Raw genomic sequence first — 18,889 nt, 5'->3', positions numbered from 1 at the left:
AATGATTTAAAAAATATTAGAGGCATTTTAAACTATAGCTATTGTTATAAATAAGCTAAATATGTAACTAGTACCTGGTGCATTGCGCTGGGACAAGTCGGTAAAACCTGGGCGTGGGAATATCCAAGCGTTGAGACGGTAAGTCGACGTCAATTCAATCGGCTTCAGTTACGTGCGTTATCTTACCGGAACTAAAACAAAAAAAACATATATTTAAGGTTGACCAATATGGTGGCGTTGATCGTTAAAACTCGATCGTTGGTAAAAAAAACCCGACTGTTGTTGATCCTGGGTGTTGAGGCGGTCAGTTTACACAAGTTCGGTAAGCATTTGTCACGTTTGTTATGGTAAATAGCATTCGGTCGGTTTACTATTATAATATGTAACACTAATAAAAAAAGGAATGCATCAAAAAGAAAACCAAATACGACAAAAAAAAGCCGGAGAAATAGACATGGGGCGTATATTGCACCTCTTGCGTAGCTTACGCCCCCTACCGGCTGTGAATTCATCTGCTTTTGCCGTAGCTTACGCCCCCTACCGGCTGTGAATTCATCTGCTTTTACCGTAGCTTACGCACCTAGCATAGCACAATAACTCATTTTAAATAAATCTTTGTCCCTTTCGTTCAATCCTGGCTTCTAGTACCTGTTTTTAATCATCATAAACACATCATATGGTTTTCACCTATCATGCATATCGATACCCCAGTTCTTTTACCATTTGAACTAGTCACAAGTCAAAATTCTAATATTCCATATTCAACTAAACAAATAAAAGAAATATGAGGCCATACGCCCATACGTTAAATAATAACAGTTTTCAAGTAAAAATACTGGCTGCTGTAAAGCAGACAATTCTGGCCGTAACCCTGCCAGGCCTGTAACCGACGGCTTCCTGGCCGTAGTACGGCCAACACCGGGCAAAAACTAAAGATTTAGATTTTTGAAGCAAGTAGTGTAGCATTTATAAATTTCGACTAACATGATTTTATCGTGAGACGCGTGACATACCAGGATCTAGCCACTTGCCATATTGAACAACCATTTAATAATGAAACAATGTATCAATAATGAGAAAATACAAGTACGGTATAAATTGCATTTGCAGAAGCGTAATACAAGTATAAGTTTTAAAATCACTAGTTCACACTTAAATACACAGACACTACAATTTATAATGCCCAAAACAAGGCTTAGTTGTTTGAGGAAAACCATGCAATCATCATGCATCCTAACTCGTGATGTGCATGTTAGTGACCAGCTGAGAAAGACATGTTAAAAAATGTCAGCACAAAGGTTGGTGAGTTCACAAGTTTGTAAATAAGTAGTGTTCAAGTAATACCGATAATGTAAACAAAGTAAATATGTAAACCTCCAGTCTAGCTGCCTGCTACTTACAACATTCGCAGCCGAAGCTGACTGTAAAGCATGCCTCCACCATGTCTTACCGTAACAATGGTAATGTTGTTCAGGACAATTCATACCCGTTTCTATGAACTCCAGACATGCTAGCGCGACTAACCCGAGTAGGGTTTGTCAAACCCAGTAGCACAACTCAAAGCTCCTCACTATATCTCCTATATACTAATTGTTCCAAAGAATATGACCTACTAGTTCGGTAAATATATGTACTATTGCAATATGTAAAAGAAATGTTTGTATACATGTTTTCTTCCCCAAAAGGAAAAGTATGTATAAGATAAGGGACGTGAAACTCACTTTAGAGTTACGTGCTAAGAGTAAACCACAAGTATTAACCAGACGTCCCCGGTTAATGTAAACTATAAGTGTGTGTTCATGCATTCCCGACGAAGCCTAAGTTTCTAACAATCTCTATATCCTAATGACACTCTTAGGGTCGGATATAAAAAATTTCTGATTGGTTTAACGGTTTCAGTTCAGTTCAATAATCAAATTTAAAATTCCTGATTGGTTTGAAATTCCTTTCGTATGTTTGGAACTCATAGCCATAATCACCCACAACTTTTAAGTAGCATATAACTTGAGCTAAAATAAACAAAAAAGGTAAACACCAGGAAGAGACAAGAATCGAATTCGGGACCTCGAAGTAAACAACTAATAACCACTACACAAGTTGTTTGGTATTGTTATGGGTTACTCCAATTTTATAAGAGAGTTCACTCTAGTTTTTCTATATAACAATAATATCGTTTCTAAATGAGCCTTAAAATATAAACTTAATAACTTCTATATAAAAAGTATATAATATGAGAAGTTATCCTTTCATATTTTATAAAAATGAAAATAATACAACTATTAAGATGAAGTCTAGTAAGAATTAGGCTCACGATATAGATTCTACTAATAATGATAAGAGTAATGGGCCCTATACTTACATTAAATAAATAGAAACCAAAAAATAGAGAAAATAAAATAATTGAGTAACACAATATTTGAACTTAGGCAAAGACAACTCACTTGGAAACAGTGTGTTCTACTTAGACGTGCACAAAAAACCGGTTCCGGAACCTAACTGGTGGAACCGAACCGGAACCGGTTCCAGTTCCAACACGGTTGGAACAATACCCGGTTTGGGTATTTTTGTACCCGAAAATCGTACCCGGTTCTCCTATTTGTATGTCAGTACCAGTTCCAACCCGGTTCCTACCCGGTTCTTAATTGGAACCGGTTCGGTTCGTACCCGGAAAAACCGGTTCCGACGGGTTTTTTAGACACCAATTAGCCGTTGGAACCGGTTCCAACGGTAATATAGCCGTTGGAACCGGTTTTTTTAGACACCAATTAGCCGTTGGAACCGGTTCCAACGGTAATATAGCCGTTGGAACCGGTTTTTGAGACAATAGATCCGTTGGAACCGGTTCCAAAGGTAATATAGCCGTTGGAACCGGTTTTTGATGCCCAAACCTATATATAACTTGTTTCCATTACTTGTTTCACCACCAAACTCAAAAACAAACTAAAATACTACTCCTTTAGCAAACCCGTTCCTTTACCCGACCATCCAACTAAATATTATTATGGCACCCATTAAAAAAACTAACAACAAGGCTAAGAAGAGTGTTTTTGTTGCCCCCGTTCCTGTTACGGAGGACCCAAGGGTTGTTACGGTAGTCAACCATAACCGCAACCAAGACATATGGAAGAATTGGGATTTGATTGTGGATGACGAAGGTTATCAAAAGGCTCGTTGCAAACTATGTGGTTCAATATTAAAGCACGATTCCAACTCTACTTTGAGAAAGCACATCGAGAAGCCATATTGCAAGGCGTTGAAAGGGATTGGCGCGACCGATCAAATTGACTTGGGTAAAGATGGTACACTATTTCGTTACAACACGACTCAAGTTTAAGATAGAATGGCAAAGTTCGTTATTCAACGAGGTTTGCCGTTTAACCACTTTGATGACCCGGAGTTGACGTCGTTGATTCGCGAAACTCTACAACCGAGATACACACATGTAAGTCGTACTACCTTAAGACGTCATTGTATCAGGTTGTGGGAGTGTGCTAAAAAAGAGTTAATCGAGTTTTTTCATTCTTTAGAAGCCATGGTTAGTTTAACTACTGATGTTTGGTCGGCACCACACGGGTTGCCCGAATCATACATATGTGTCACCGCTCATTGGGTTGATCCGGTGACATGGCAATTGATGAAACGCACCATCGCTTTTGAAAACTTCCCGTTCCCACATACCGCCGAAAAATTGTTTGAATTACTTGATGAAGTTATAACGACTTACAACTTGAGAAATAAAATATTTTCGATTTCGTTTGACAACGCTTCAAACAATACTAAGGCGGCTGAAAAATTTATCATTAAATATTCACCACCTTGTTTCGGGGATTTTTTTCATGTCCGATGTGTTGCACATATCATCAACTTGGTTGTTCAAATAGGTCTTGACAATGAACACATTTGTGATGATTTAAAATACTTTAGACTTATGTTACAAGATGTCTTCAAAAGTGGTAAAAGAAGACATCTTGAATATAAGAACTATTGCAAGTCGGTTGAAAGAAAGTATTTGGGGCCGAATTGGGACGTTCCAACCCGTTGGAACTCAACTTGTCATATGTTAAAGTGTGCTTTTGCCCAACGCCAAACTTTACAAGCTTTTCATAACAATCTTGTTGAAGAACGCGAGGCCGATATGTTTCCGGAAAGTGTTTGAGTCCAAGTCGGTTATTTGTTGGAGTATCTTGATGTGTTCAAAAAGTCAACAACAAAATTATCGGGAGTCTATTACCCTACTAGTTGTTGGGTTTTGCAAGAATTGTACTATATGTCTTGTGTTTTTAAAAGCTTTGCGGAGAAGAACAAACTCTTCGAAAATATTGTTGCGGTGATGAAAGAAAAGTTCATAAAATATTTTGAAATCATACCGCCGGTCTTTACTTGTGCCGCCGCATTAAACCCCTATTGGAATGTTAATGGGGTTGAAACAACGATTGAGGAAATATTCGACAACTTAGGTATGCACGAGATTGACCCGAAGTTGTCGACGGAAGCGAATGACAAGTTCAACAAAAACCTTCAAGACCTTTATGACCATTATTTTCAAATGTATGGTCCAAGCACGAGATCGTCTTTTGTGAAAAAAACAACTGGTAGGCCGTGCAATGACCCACTTATAAACTTGATGAATGGGATTCGTGAATCGGCATCTAAGAGGCAAAGAGGAAACACACCAAGTAGCGAACTTGGTCGATATAGTGGAGCAAACTATATTGAGGGCGCAACGGTCGACGAAATTCGCAATATTGATTTGTTGGCTTGGTGGAAAGGTAAACAAAACGAATTTCCCATTCTATCCGCCATGGCTCGTGATTTGCTTGCCGTACAAGCCTCAACGGTTGCTTCCGAATCGGTTTTTTCTCTTAGTGGGAGGGTGTTATCTATGCGAAGAACAAAACTAACTCCCGAGTCTCTAGAGGTTTGCATTTGCCTAAAGGACCATTTGGATGCGGTGGATCGTGTACAACACAAGGCGAACTTTGAAGACGAAATACCAATAGAGCGTCATATTCATGATGAGGATGCGGAGGACGGGGTTTCTTCCGATAACGAAGACGAGGGTGAAGACGAGAATGAAGACGAAGAAGAGTTGTAATTATTTGTTTTGGTAAAATTATTTGTAACTTGTTCAACTAATATTTAGTTTTGATTTGTTTTATTATAATTACTTTTGTTACTCATGATTAATTTTTGTTACTTTTTTAATAACGACGAACATTTTATTTATTTAAAAACTAACTATTACAAACATTATTAAAACATAAACGATACTAAACATAACAACTAAAACATAAAAAACAAAGTCCGTCGTTTTAATCCGGGAATACTTATTTTTGGGTTGTAGAGCCGGACGACTCTCCCACTTCCGTTTTTTTAGCTTCCAATCTTCTTTTCTCTCGACAATACTTATTCGTATGTTTTCGTAATGTCGAGTTGGACCCTGCTTTAAGAAACTTCGAGCAATATTTGCAACGTGCCAACTCATGTGAGTCGGTCATGAGACACAAATCGTAATGAACCCAAACATCGGGGCATCTTGATGTTTCGATCACCATAACAACGTCATCATTGGTTGCCATTTGTTGTCGGTTTAAGGTTAATTGTGGTTTGGAGTGTGTTTTATAGTTTTGGAAGTGGTTTAACAAGTAAACAAACAAACCTTGCTACTCATAGTAAGAAAATAACCTATTTATAGTTAAAAAACCGGTTCCAACGGTCAAAAACGGCTATATAGCCGTTGGAACCGGTTCCTAACGGCTCTAATTTTTAAATTTCAAAAAAAACCGGTGGAACCGGTTTTTACGTAAAAACCGGTTCCGGTTCATACCCTACCCGGTTCTTAAAAGTTCGCATATCTAGGCATCGGTTCGGGTCGGGAACCGAACCGGTTCTTGATTGGAACCGGTGCCATTTTACAACCCGGTGTAAAAAAACCAGTTTGGAACCGGTTCGGGTTTTCCATTTGAACCCGATTTGTGCACCTCTAGTTCTACTAGTAACTAGTTGAGCTAAAAACTTTCTTGGGCTTTAAAAAACTATTGGGCCTTAGGCTGTAGCCCTCCTTGCCTACACCATGAGCCGGGTCAATAATAACATTACGCTATAATTTTGAAATCCGTCCCAGATGAGTGTTTATTGAAAACACTTAACGGAATCAGATACTAAAAATCCACAAAAAATATTCAGTTTTTATAAATATAGAATAAAAAAGTTGAAAAATTGGAATCAAACTTTAGCCATAAAAATCAATGGGTAAGTGCCAAACAAGATATTGATTGTGGCTAGAGATTAAATAAGTGGTGGCAAGAGTGATAGCTGCGGTGGTGGACGGTGGTAGATGGTGGAAGAAAGTAGTGTATTATTATTACTATTATTAATATTATTATTATTATTAATATTATTATTATTGGTGCTTAATTTGACAAAAACATGTCACATTCTAATTCAATTGGTGTTTATTAGTTGTATATGATACGTGTTTAAATTTATCATTACAACTAGGTTTTAATCCGTGTACGACACGGGTGGAAATATTGATATTTTCGAACAAACACATGTCATTTGAAAGAACATAAGTTGTAATATGTTATTCGGGACGACAACATACTTAAAGTTGTAAATGATATTGGTACGAAAACAAATGATTGTGAAACACAAAGATAAACCCAAATAACATTTAAATTACAATATTTGAAAACATAATCAAAGGTTAAAAATGTAAAATTTATAAGCTACAAAAAAAACTTCCTTTTTAACCATGTTTATTCTTCATTTGTAACTCTGTCTTCCTTGTTTAATATAAGAATTTTAACACCACTCTTCGATCTTGATAAAGCTACATAGAGTTGTCTATGTGTAAACACCGGGTCTTTGAAATATATGCCAACTTTTGCTAGAGATTGACCTTGATTTTTGTTAATGTTCATTGCAAAACAAACTACAACTGGAAAAAACTATATTCTCTTCAATTTAAACGAAAGTTTCTTATCTGAAGGTGTTAGGCCACAATGAATTATATAAGTGTGATAACCAGTATTAGTACCTGAAATAACTTTTACTTCAACAAAACGTCTACCCAAATTAATTACTCGCAATTCAGTTTCATTACACAAACCGTTATTCTGATCCATATTGCTTAGTAACATTATTGGCACACAGAATTTTAAAACCAATCTATGAGTCAAAATAATTTCGGTCTTTTTGATTTTATTTAGCTAATGTGTTTATGAAAGTTTTAGTTCAAATTAAAATATAAAAAATAATTGGTATGATCTTATTTAAAAACCAAAAAACTGTTTTTTTATATAGACCACAACTAAATTTGTGAATTTTATTGCTAAGTTTGGAAATAATATAAATTGAGTAAACCAAATATAATAGAGAAATATCTTTGCGCCTCTAATTAACATAAATTGATTCGTATACACATCTTAATTAAAACACATATTTTTATTGGTTTATAAGAAAATAAAATAGTATTGGATAACTGAAAATTATGTTTCGTATCATTTCTAAAAAAGAAAATAGAAAAAAGAAAAGTGTAAACATACATTCAGTGTTATTAAAACTTTGTTTATCAAATTTGGTATAATGTAGTTAATAATAAATATATTAAAAATCATTTATAAGTTTCTGTTACAAGTGTCTAATTTTTAGTTAATAACAAATTAATATTTATTTACTATATTGTAGTTAATAAAAAAATTATATTAATACAATATAGTGTATTAACACGTTTAAAATAAAATGTTACCGTACAAAATGCTAATAAGTAGTTCTCTTGGTGTTGAAGCTGAACGTTTAGAAAAAATGCATTCTTAAAAAACATTTAAAGGGTAACTAAAAAAAATATTAAAATGACTAACCGTTTGAATAACTTCTCTTATTGGAAGACGTTGATTGGCCCCAAAAATTCCATTTTCTTTAATTTTGAACAAATCTATAATATAATATAATATGGTTAGCATATGAAAACGATGAACAACATAAATATAAAAACGGAATTTTATAGAGCATGATGTTTCAATTTTGCTGACTTATGAAGGATTTTAATACATGAAACAGAAAAATTAGAAAACTCGGAAACCAAATACTATTAACTTTAGTGACAATTATAGGTTATTTATATTTGGTGTTCATAAAGATATTAAAGACGTTGAAATTAAAAATATTACATAAGAAACAACAATAACACAACTTACTTTACAAAATATGTAGACTATCGGCTAACTTGAATCGACATAAATGATCAGAAATTCATTTATGTAAAAGTATCTAACCCACCAATATATTTCTAGAATAGTAGCTCATGTTAGACATGGGTTGAAAACATATAAACAACCATAAAATTTCATAACTAACATTTTAAACCAACACAAATAGTTAACATAAGTTTGTAACCAAAATATTAAGCATTCAACTTATGTACATAAAAAGTTAATACTTACACAAACTTACTATACACCTAAATTAAAAAGCCAAACGAAGACATGAACATGTTATAATCATATTAGCCTACCATCAACTTCTTCGATATTTCACAAAAAAAAAAATTCATTTTGCTTCACAATCTAAAAAACAAAATAAACCATAGCAACCTGATTAAATATACAATTAAAGTCTTAAGGTATTATGAGTTTCATTTCAACATTAATAAATAAATAAAGGTATTTTTTTATTATAAATTATTTTGTAATTAAACTTTTTTTTATTTCGATTCAAAGACTTTTTAGTTAAATGTATTAAGTTAAATCGAAACAATAAATTTTTATTCTACTAATTTCACTAATTAAGTATAATTAAAATAATATATAGATAATTAAAATTAAACCGGTTAATTTTAATTTTATTACATAGAGGTCATTCCTTAATTAAAATTTAATTAAAGTGACTGCAATCTGCAGTAAATTATGTTTCAAACTCTTTAACATCATTACTTTATTTAAAATCAATTTCATTATATAATTCTTTTTTCAACTGTATACTTAATCTTGACATTTATGCGTAATTAAAAATTGGTTAAATATAAAAGATGGAAAGTTTGATGACATTGAATATTATTAAGAACTACAAAAAATTGTTGCAAAAGTCGTCAATTTCGGTTTTGTAAAAACATAAATAAATAAATGTAAATATTATTATAAAAAACTTTACATTTTTCTTGAAAATTCAGTAACTAAACAATATACTATTAATTTTTTTAATTATCACGAAATTATTGTCAACACTTTAGCATCATTACCTTGTTTAACAATAAATTCATTTAATAATTATTTTTCCAATTTTATACATTAATCTTGACATTTATGCCTAATTAAAAATTGGTCAAATATAAAATATGGAAAGTTTTTATTTTCTATTTAGTTTATTAGTTTATTTTTTAATTTGGCAGGAACAATTTAGACGAATCGGTAATTCTTGACATTTATGCATAATTAAAAATTGGTCAAATATAAAAGATGTAAAGTTTATTGAGATAGAAGAATATTAAGCTAAAAAAGAGTGATCATATTCGGTTCTTAAAAACAAAAATAAATTAATGTATAAATGATTGAAATGTATCATTAAAATTAAAGATGTGAATATTTTAAAATAAATAAGCAATTATAGTAAGTATCTAAGATTTTTTAAATATAAATTTGAAATAAGTAATACACCACGTATTAAATTGATTAAATAAATTAATGAGTTTTTAATACAAAACTTATTAACTTTCGAGTATAATCAAAAGGAAATTATTTAAAATTTTCAACTACATTAAATTTGTCATTTATGCTAATTAAAATTTGATCAAATATAAAAGATAGAAAGTTAGTTCAGACTGAATACTACTAAAAACTACAAAAGATTGTTGCAATAGTAGTCAGCTTTGAATTTTAAAAACAAAAATAAATAATTGTAAACATTATTATAAAAAAAAGGTTCCATTTTTTTGGAAGTTCAATAACTAATTGTTAAAACTTTCAAGATAAGATTAAAAAATTTTAACCCAGAAAATAAAGATTGTCATTTATATAAAAATGAATTAATTTACAAGAATTGTCTAAGCTACATAAAATAAAAAATGATAGAAAATTAACAACTAAAATACATTCGTAATGACCAGAACAAACATAATCAACCTAATCTCCATCAAATACTTTTTCCATGCAATTAGCCAATCTACCAAGTTGCGTGGCCATAAATTGAAATTACTAAAAGTAAATTAATGTTAGATACACTGAACTATTAAAAAAAATAGTAAGAATTATTAATGGATGTAATCGGAATAATTATCATAATAATTTCGATAAAGAAATAAATCAACAATAATTTCGCATATTTCAAAACCTTCAACATGTCTATTGAATCTTGGAAGGAGCATGTGGAACTTTGGTGACCTAGTCCTACCATGGCTATAGTTAGTTTCCAAATGGTTCTTAAACTGTAAATACGAATACAGGGAGCTCTCAACATATAAAAATAAAACTGTAAATATGAATTTCAAGAAATCTTACATCAATCAGAACAAGCATTTGGTGACCATGTCCTACCATGGCTCGAGCTAGTCTCCGAATGGTCCTCAAAGTTCATGATCTGACCTACCTAAGTAACAGCAAGAGTCTTCAACATATAAGATGAACTTCAAATAATACCAACAATTCAAATAATTAAGTTTCATTCAAGGTACACCAGCAACATAAACAAAAGAAATATATTTAAGTAGCACTGACAATACGGAAATTTTAACATGAATCATTCACCTAACCTGTTTGCATGCATCCAATTCTCAAGCTAACCTGCCTGCATAAGTTTGAACATTCATTGTGTTAGTTTCGGTTTAAGTTTGAAATTTAAATTTGAATATTAAAATTGTCGGTTTTAGCTAAAAGTTAGTTTATAGATGATTTAAATATCTTAGTATGTGGATTAATTGTGAGTTATTGATTAATTTAATTAATTTTTGAATTATTTAATTGTTAAGAAAATCATAAAAGTGATTGTTATATATGAAAACAATAGAATTTATTAAATAAAACTCATTTGTTTTAATATATATATTGATAATAATAGAAAAACGTTTCAAGAAAACGTCTATCCCTATCTACTCTATCTATTTAAATACAAATTATTGAACGAAAAAAGGTTAAAAGAATTAAAACTGACACAGACGCACACCAAAATAAATGGGATTTATAATTTGGAATTAAGCGAACACAAACACACACACCAAGATTTTTAGGTGTGTACTATTGTTATGTATGATGTTGATGCTTCAAATAAAGCTGAAAGTTGTTGAGTGTTTCGATAAAGTATAAACTTACAAACAATTTTGTTAGACAGAGCATCTCCAACAGTGTCCACATGACACCATTAGAAGTTTCAAACAGAAGCCGACAAATAAGTTTATCCATTGGAGTGATATCGTTTCACAAGAATTGTTTATGGACAAGAACCAACGGTTGAGATGGGCCTCCTCACATTTAAATCAATTTAAATAAAATACTCCATAGATGACGAAATTTGTTTTCACTTTAACGGTGGTTTTTTTTCTTACAAAAATAGTTAATAAATTACTTTTTATTTTCTTTAACTTATTAGTCCACTAGTTATCACGTATGTTTTTTTTTCTACTTATCAAAAGCTATAAGTTTTTAAACTTTTTACTGTAGTTGTGTTTTTTAGAAATGTTGTATGTTTTAAATATAATTTTAAAGTGTGTTTTTATCTAGTACTTGTTTTTTTATTATTTAATTTATTATGTATATACACAACATAAAATAATTCATTATAAATTATATAAAATGTTATAAGTTAAATAAGGGGAAAAGTAGGTAATGAATTACAAACGGTTAAAATCACACCACATTGGTTTGTTGTTCTTCAAAATTACTTATGATAAAGCTGTTGGTTTGTTGTTCTCATGTATGATGTTGACGCTTCAAATAAAGTTGCAGGTTGTTGAGTGTTCCAGTAAGCTTTTTAAGTTGCAACTTCAAAAAAAAGCTGCAAGTTGTTGAGTGTTCCTGTAAATTTTTTAAGCTTGTATTATTCTTATATATGATGTTGACGCTTCAAATAAAGTTGCGGTTGTTGAGTGTTCCAGTAAGATTTGTATGTTGCGGCTTCAAATAAAAGTTGCTGGTTGTTGAGTATTCCAGTAAAAGTTTAAGTTTGTATTATTCTTATGTATGATATTGACGCTTCAAATAAGTTTATCCATTGGAGTGATGTTGTTTGAACGGTAGAGATGTCCGCACTCGCGTAAATCAATTTAAATAAAATTATGACGAAATTTGCTTCCACTTTAACGGTGTCTTTATTTACTAATAATAATAGTTATCAAAATTGCCTTTCTTTTTCTTTAACTTAATCTACTAATTACCACTTAGTGTTTTTTACTTTCTATTTATCAAAAGTTGTACATTTTTAAAATTTTTATTGTAGGTGTGTTTTTTAGAAATGCTTTATGTTTTCAATTTAATTTAAAGTGTGTTTGTATCTAGTAATTGTTTTTTTCTTTTTGTAATATTATGTGTGTTTTATTATTTTAATTTATTTTGTATATACATAATATAAAATAGTTTAATATACAATATATAAATTGTTATAAATTAAATAAGGGGAAAAGTAGGTAATGGAGTACAACCCGTTATCAATTTGGTTTGTTGTTCTTCAAAACTACGTCTGATAAATAATTTTCATAAAAACCAGCCGAACCTGATAGCGAAACCAAACGCTATCCAAAAATAGGGATTTTTCATTCCAAGATCCAAATAAGCTATAACCAATCTCTTCATAATATTGCAATAATCAAGTCAACAAAACACCAATAAAGGTCAAATGTACATAACATATCAACTATTCAACTATATTTTCTTCACCAATCTAGCAAACTCACAACTCGGGTTTATTTTCTCGTCGTCATTATTTAAGTTCTTCTTTACATAGAATTCATGCAATTATTTTCTAATTTTCATTTCACGGTCCGTTTGCAGTGATCAAACAGACCCACAAAATGAAATTAAAAAAAGATAGAAAACGATTAAATATACAAAAGAATCTCTCACCTGAATCTAACCACCACACACGATATGTCATCTTTACTGTCTCGTTTCAAAGCTTCCGCTACTAACCGCTTAGCAGCCTTCTGAGGGTCCCGAATTTTTCTTGCAATATCTATTGCTTCTTGATTGTTCATAACCTCGATTCATCAATAAAACAATAATTAATAATCATATAAATGATATTAAAGAATGTGGACATGATATGTTAAATATCATTGAAAATTTTGCATTAATAATCAAATTGTTACCTTCCAAAGACCGTCACTTGCCAACACAAGAAGATCGGTTTTGGTATCTACAAGCGTATCTTGAATTGCAGGGTCGGATCTCAAATGGGATTTTAGGCTTTTGTCTCCAAATGCGCGCGATACTGCTAGTTGTCCGTTCACTCGAGGGACATCACCTGAAAAAAGTCAAAAACGATAAAACAAAAATATATATGCAAATATAAAGAATACTAAAAAGAAAGAAATAAAACTAATAAAGAAACATTAAAACAACGACTTTCTTTTTTGTGTTTAGGCCACCGCACTCCCTAAATTGGAGAGCTCGGTTAACCCACTCTGGCCTGACTATGTTGTCTTAACCGGACCCACGTTGGCTTCAGAGTATAGTTACCCATGTTGTTTAATATATTACTAATATAATTACTATTGTAATTATATATATATTAAATAGAGGATTTTCTCCCCCTCACATATCTACTATTCATTTTACTATTCAATATTTTAATATTTTATTAATTACTATAACTACTTAATCATTAACCATAATTCCATAAATAAAAATAATGGTTTTTATTTTCTTTATTTTAATTTTTTTTTCAACTAACTAAAATATTTAACAAACTATATTTTTAAACACAAAACTTGGGCAAGTGTGGGCTTTACATGTTTTATTTGTCGGTTGAACATAATTATTATTCTTATTTAATAACTATTTAAAAACATAAGTTCTTAAAATCATAGTTTCTTCAGACTTGTTCATAATTATTATTTTTACATAATCAAAATTTTGAAATTGTGACATCTTATATGTCATCAAAGACAATCAAGAAAAAGTCAACAAAGTCAAACCTGGCATATTCGAGACAAACCCGCCTTTATGCTCAATACTGACTCTTTCTGTACTCGGTGCATGATCTGTACTCAATTGTATAGCTTCACCGCCTTTCGAAATAACAGCTCTAGAATCACCTAGATTTGCAACCCATAACCGTTGACCGTTTATAAGAACGGTTGTCACTGAGGTTGACCCGCCTCGTCCCAAGTCAGAATCGTGTGAAAGAATTGACGCATCCGTTTTCTCATATGCTTTAGATATCGCTCTCTTTGGGTCAACCCAAAACTCGCTCTGTAACATTAATTCGAAGTCAAACATATGAATCATCTCCAAAACCGCTCGGTTTTGCATAACGTATCTATTTTCGAAAACACAAGAATGATAACTTGTTTACAACTATAAGCCAAATTAGTTAACTTGAAAACTTATTTCTCGTGCGATATTAAAGGCTCTAAAAGCTCGAATCGACCCAAGCTAAAAATAAACTTGTTTAGTAACAAGTCTGAGCCCGGGCTTCACTTATCAAGCTTGAGCTAACGAGCTTATTATTTATATATTATGTTATATAAGAATTTATAATAAAAATATACTTAAAAATAATTAAGAAATGTATATAAATTAATTGATAAATAATAAACAAGTTGAGCTCAAGCTTAAAAAACTACTCACGCGCCGAGTTCGAGCCTATTCGAGCTTGGGCTCGGCTAGGCTTGTTTACACCACATATGTTGATCCGGTTACTTATAAATGAGTTGATTTGAGTTGCATTCTCTTTGATAAGTCAAACACGTAAAATAAAAAATATATACCAAAGGTAAACGGATCAAGAGTTTAAACGAGCTTAAAGTCATTCAAAGTGTATTTTAGAATTTAGATACATAAAAACCCCTAATTCATTTTTTTTTAAAATAAGATCACATTCCACTTATATATATATATATATATATATATATATATTAAAAATAAAAAAAAAAAACTGTTGGGCCACTATAAAATCACACATTAGTAACAAGTACCAACCTCGGCCAAGATGTTATCGAATAAATGTTTTTGAAGATAAGAAGGCACGCGATCTCCCGAATGGCCATCGTAAATGGCAAAAAGCCCGAGTTCGTGCTCATCTATTTCCACAAACCTAGCAACATGATAATCCTCCATTGGATGATTAGCTTTTCCTTTGACTAACTCAAACCCGAACTTGATACCACCCTCATTGTTCTTCCCCTTACCGGAGCTATATGATGGCGGGCCTCTTCGAAACTATGTACCCAAACACAAACCAAATATCATAATTTTCAGATTATTATTATTATTATTATTATTATTATTGGTAAAAAAACTAAAAATAACTAACAAATTCTGCAAAACCATGGTTTAAAAAGTCAACAAAAGTCACTCTTCAAGATAAGGTTTTGATCATCCAAATGATTTATTAATAAAAATGATATGTACAAATAAATCAAGTAATCATCAAGCAAACTCATCATGGAATTACATTTAAAACACATAAAGATACAAACTTTCCAACAATTGATCATCTAAAAACTATGTAACAAGAACAATCAACTGTTAAAATACTTACTGCAAACAGCATAAGTTTTCCATCAAATAATCTGCAGACATGAAACGATCTTTAACATCCATCAAACAAAGAGCATAAGTTTTCGAACTAAATAATCGGAACCTTGTTATTACTATTGGTAAAAAATCTAAAAATAACTAACTAATAATTTCTTCAAAATCCAATCATTGTTACAGAATAAAACATTTTTTACAAGAATATGATCAGTGTTCAATTAGCAGAAACCATGGTTTAAAAAGTCAACAAAAAGTCAATAAAAGTCACTCTTCAAGATAACCTTTCAATGGTTACAAGAATTCAAGAAACACAACTATTTTTTGATCATCTAAATGACTTATTAATAAAAAATGATATATACAACTAAGTCAATTAATGATCAAGCAAACCCATGTTTAAATAATACTTAAAGCACATAAAAATACAAACTTTACAACAATTAATCATCTAAAAACTATGCAACAAGAACAATTAACTGTTAAAAAAATTACCTGCAAAATCCAATCATAGTTACAAAATATAGCATCTTTTTACAAGAAGATGATCAGTGTACAATTTAGCAGACAACCATGTTTTAAAAAGTCAATCTTCAAGATAAGCTTTTAATGGTTACTAAGAATTCAAGAAACACAGCTACTTTTGATCATCTAAATGACTTTATTAATAAAAATGATATATACAAATAAATCAAGTAATGATCAAGCAAACCCATGTTTGAATTATACTTAAAACACATAAAAGTACAAACTTTACAACAATTAATCATCTAAAAACTATGTAACAAGAACAATTAACTTTAAAAAAAATAAAATAAATAAATACCTGCAAACAGCATAAGCTTTCCATCAAATAATCTTTCAGACACTTTGAAGCTGAACCCAGTAATAAAAAACTAAACTTTATCAAATTTACCAATTAAATAATAAAAATACCAAATTTTATAAAAATCCTAAATAGTTTCAAGATTTCAAGAAATTGTTTGCTTCCAAGAAACAATTATGATAAAGAAAGGATGGTGTCAATTTTGTAGTCAATATTAATTCAAGATTTGAGGGTTAATTTGGGAATAATAAATAAATAAACAAATAATTAATTATTATAAAAAGTTTCAGTTTTTCTATATGCATTCATTGTAGAAGACCAATTCTAGCTTGACTTCAGATGTTTGTTGACCAATTCCGCGTGAAATGTTTTTTTGTATAATTACCATTTTGACCTTTCTTTATTTAGGGTTTGTAGAGTCGTAACGAACCGAGCCCGAGCATGACTAGGCTCGATTGCTGCTTATTTTGACTTACCAGAGCTCGAACTTGAGTTTTCTCGTTTGGACTCTTTTTTTTTAAAGTTTGAGCTCGGCTCGTAGTCGTTTACTCATTTTAATCTCGGGGTTGGCTCAGGGGATTTATTATTTATTTAATTACAATTATATACATTTTTATTATTTATTTAATTACAATTATATACATTTTTATTTATTTTTATATTGAAAGAAAAAACTCGAACGAATATAAGCTCGACTATGGCTCGTGTATAGTATTTTAAACGAGACAAAACTCGGCTCGAGGGCTGTGCTATCAGTGAAGGACCAGGAAAAAAATTAACAGAGGTCGGAAGAGAGTCAGTGCCAAAATTTTATATGGGTCAATCAAGATTTTAACATATATACCTTAAATTTGCTTTTTATGGGGATAAGCCGACACATACATCTTTGGTCTGGGTCCCACTGTGTGCAGTGTGAAACAATATATAGAAGTCCAAAGGAGTTAAAACCTATAAATACTCTTGTTAAGGCTTGACAAGCCTAAACAATATTCACATACAAGGCTTGAGCTCGGAATCGATAACTAAGCGGGTTTTATATAAGGCTCGAGCTCGGTTTATTTCGAGCTTTTTATTGATCAAATCTCAAGTAGCTCACGAGCGGCTCGACCTAGGAGCATTGTTGGGCTTAGATGATTGCTAATATATTATATCTCAATTTTAATAATCTTATAAAATACTTGATTGGATTATAGATAGATATATGAAAAACATTGCATATGGTTACGACCAAACTGAAGAATAAATGAAAAGATCGGATCGAATAATTAATTTGGTTATATGAAGACTATTTAGCTTAACTTATACCTAATAATAGATATACCAATAAATAAATTAAATTAATTATAGTAAATATGTGAGTTATTTGTAATAGATAGTAGTGACTCAAGTTGAAATTTAAATGATTAAGGGGGTGTTTGTTTGCCTCTGAATGAGGCTATTAAGAGGAGATGTCTAGTTCGCTCAGATATGAGGATGTTTGGTTTGCTTAAGAGAGATTTACAATCGGTATAAATCAAGCTATAAACATGTTAAACATGTTGTTGTGTTGTGAAAGATACGCTAACGAGTTAACAAGTTGACCGGTTTAACCGAACATGCTCATTTTAGATAACGGATAAGACATAACAACCTAAAAACTAATTATTTTAGTATCGTGTTACAAAAATGTCAAAATCATCCAATTTCGCAATGGACTTCTCCGTTGTTAGTTTCTAGTTTTTGTTTAATAATAAGTGTAAATTAGGGTTAATTCTCAGTTTTAAGCTTTTTTTATTTGCCGCTTCAGTCGAAGACACTAACACCATTATAATTATGTTGTTAACTTGTTATGTGTGTATGAATTTACAAAACAAGATCATAAAACTTGAAAGTTAAGCCATAAAAGATAAGGGTTGTCATTTGTTTAATTAGAGTTAGAGTTGATCACATTTTTAGTCTCTTGTGTTTTTTTTTTGTAAGTTATGAAAATGATTTAAAATTTTGGAGGATAGGAAAAATGTTCCAATGGTATATATGGGATTATCTTTTAGAGGAAGTTATTATTTCCATAACATTGTTAATCTTTATAGGTCAGACGATCTCATATGTCTCTTAATCATTTTAGTTTTCATAGTTCTACCATCACCCAAAAAAAATGTATCTCTCTCTTATGTGCTCTCCATGTTTATCTATCAACTATTATCTATCTCTAAGTCTCTAGATCTACTTCACTTAAAGGTTATGATTACTGATTTACTTACATGAGAAAATAATTATTAGTTTGGTCATTGGCCTAATGATTAAATCATAAAGAGAGTAAGTTTGTGAACATTTATAAAGAGAGGAATATAGTGCCATATGCTATAAAAAGTGTATGGATGTCGTAGAGGTACCACACTAA

General features: G+C 31.1%; 1 protein-coding gene across 1 annotated transcript; it reads right to left on the bottom strand.

The window, feature by feature from the left end:
- Positions 1-12,831: 12,831 nt before the first annotated feature.
- On the bottom strand, positions 12,832-16,761 carry LOC143592932 (putative protein phosphatase 2C 10). Its single transcript, XM_077072709.1, has 5 exons — positions 16,510-16,761; positions 15,129-15,368; positions 14,123-14,399; positions 13,295-13,449; positions 12,832-13,183 (listed from the first exon to the last, which is right to left on the bottom strand). Exons 1-5 carry the CDS (start codon positions 16,531-16,533, stop codon positions 13,046-13,048), a joined length of 834 nt encoding a protein of 277 aa, XP_076928824.1. The 5' UTR covers positions 16,534-16,761; the 3' UTR covers positions 12,832-13,045.
- Between the last annotated feature and the right edge of the window lie 2,128 nt (positions 16,762-18,889).

Source organism: Bidens hawaiensis, unplaced genomic scaffold (assembly GCF_021521415.1).
Source record: "Bidens hawaiensis isolate Kalapana, Puna unplaced genomic scaffold, B.hawaiensis_p1.1 tig00041444_1, whole genome shotgun sequence".
NCBI classification, from domain to species: Eukaryota; Viridiplantae; Streptophyta; class Magnoliopsida; order Asterales; family Asteraceae; genus Bidens; species Bidens hawaiensis.
This window is presented reverse-complemented; position numbering and strand designations above follow the sequence as displayed.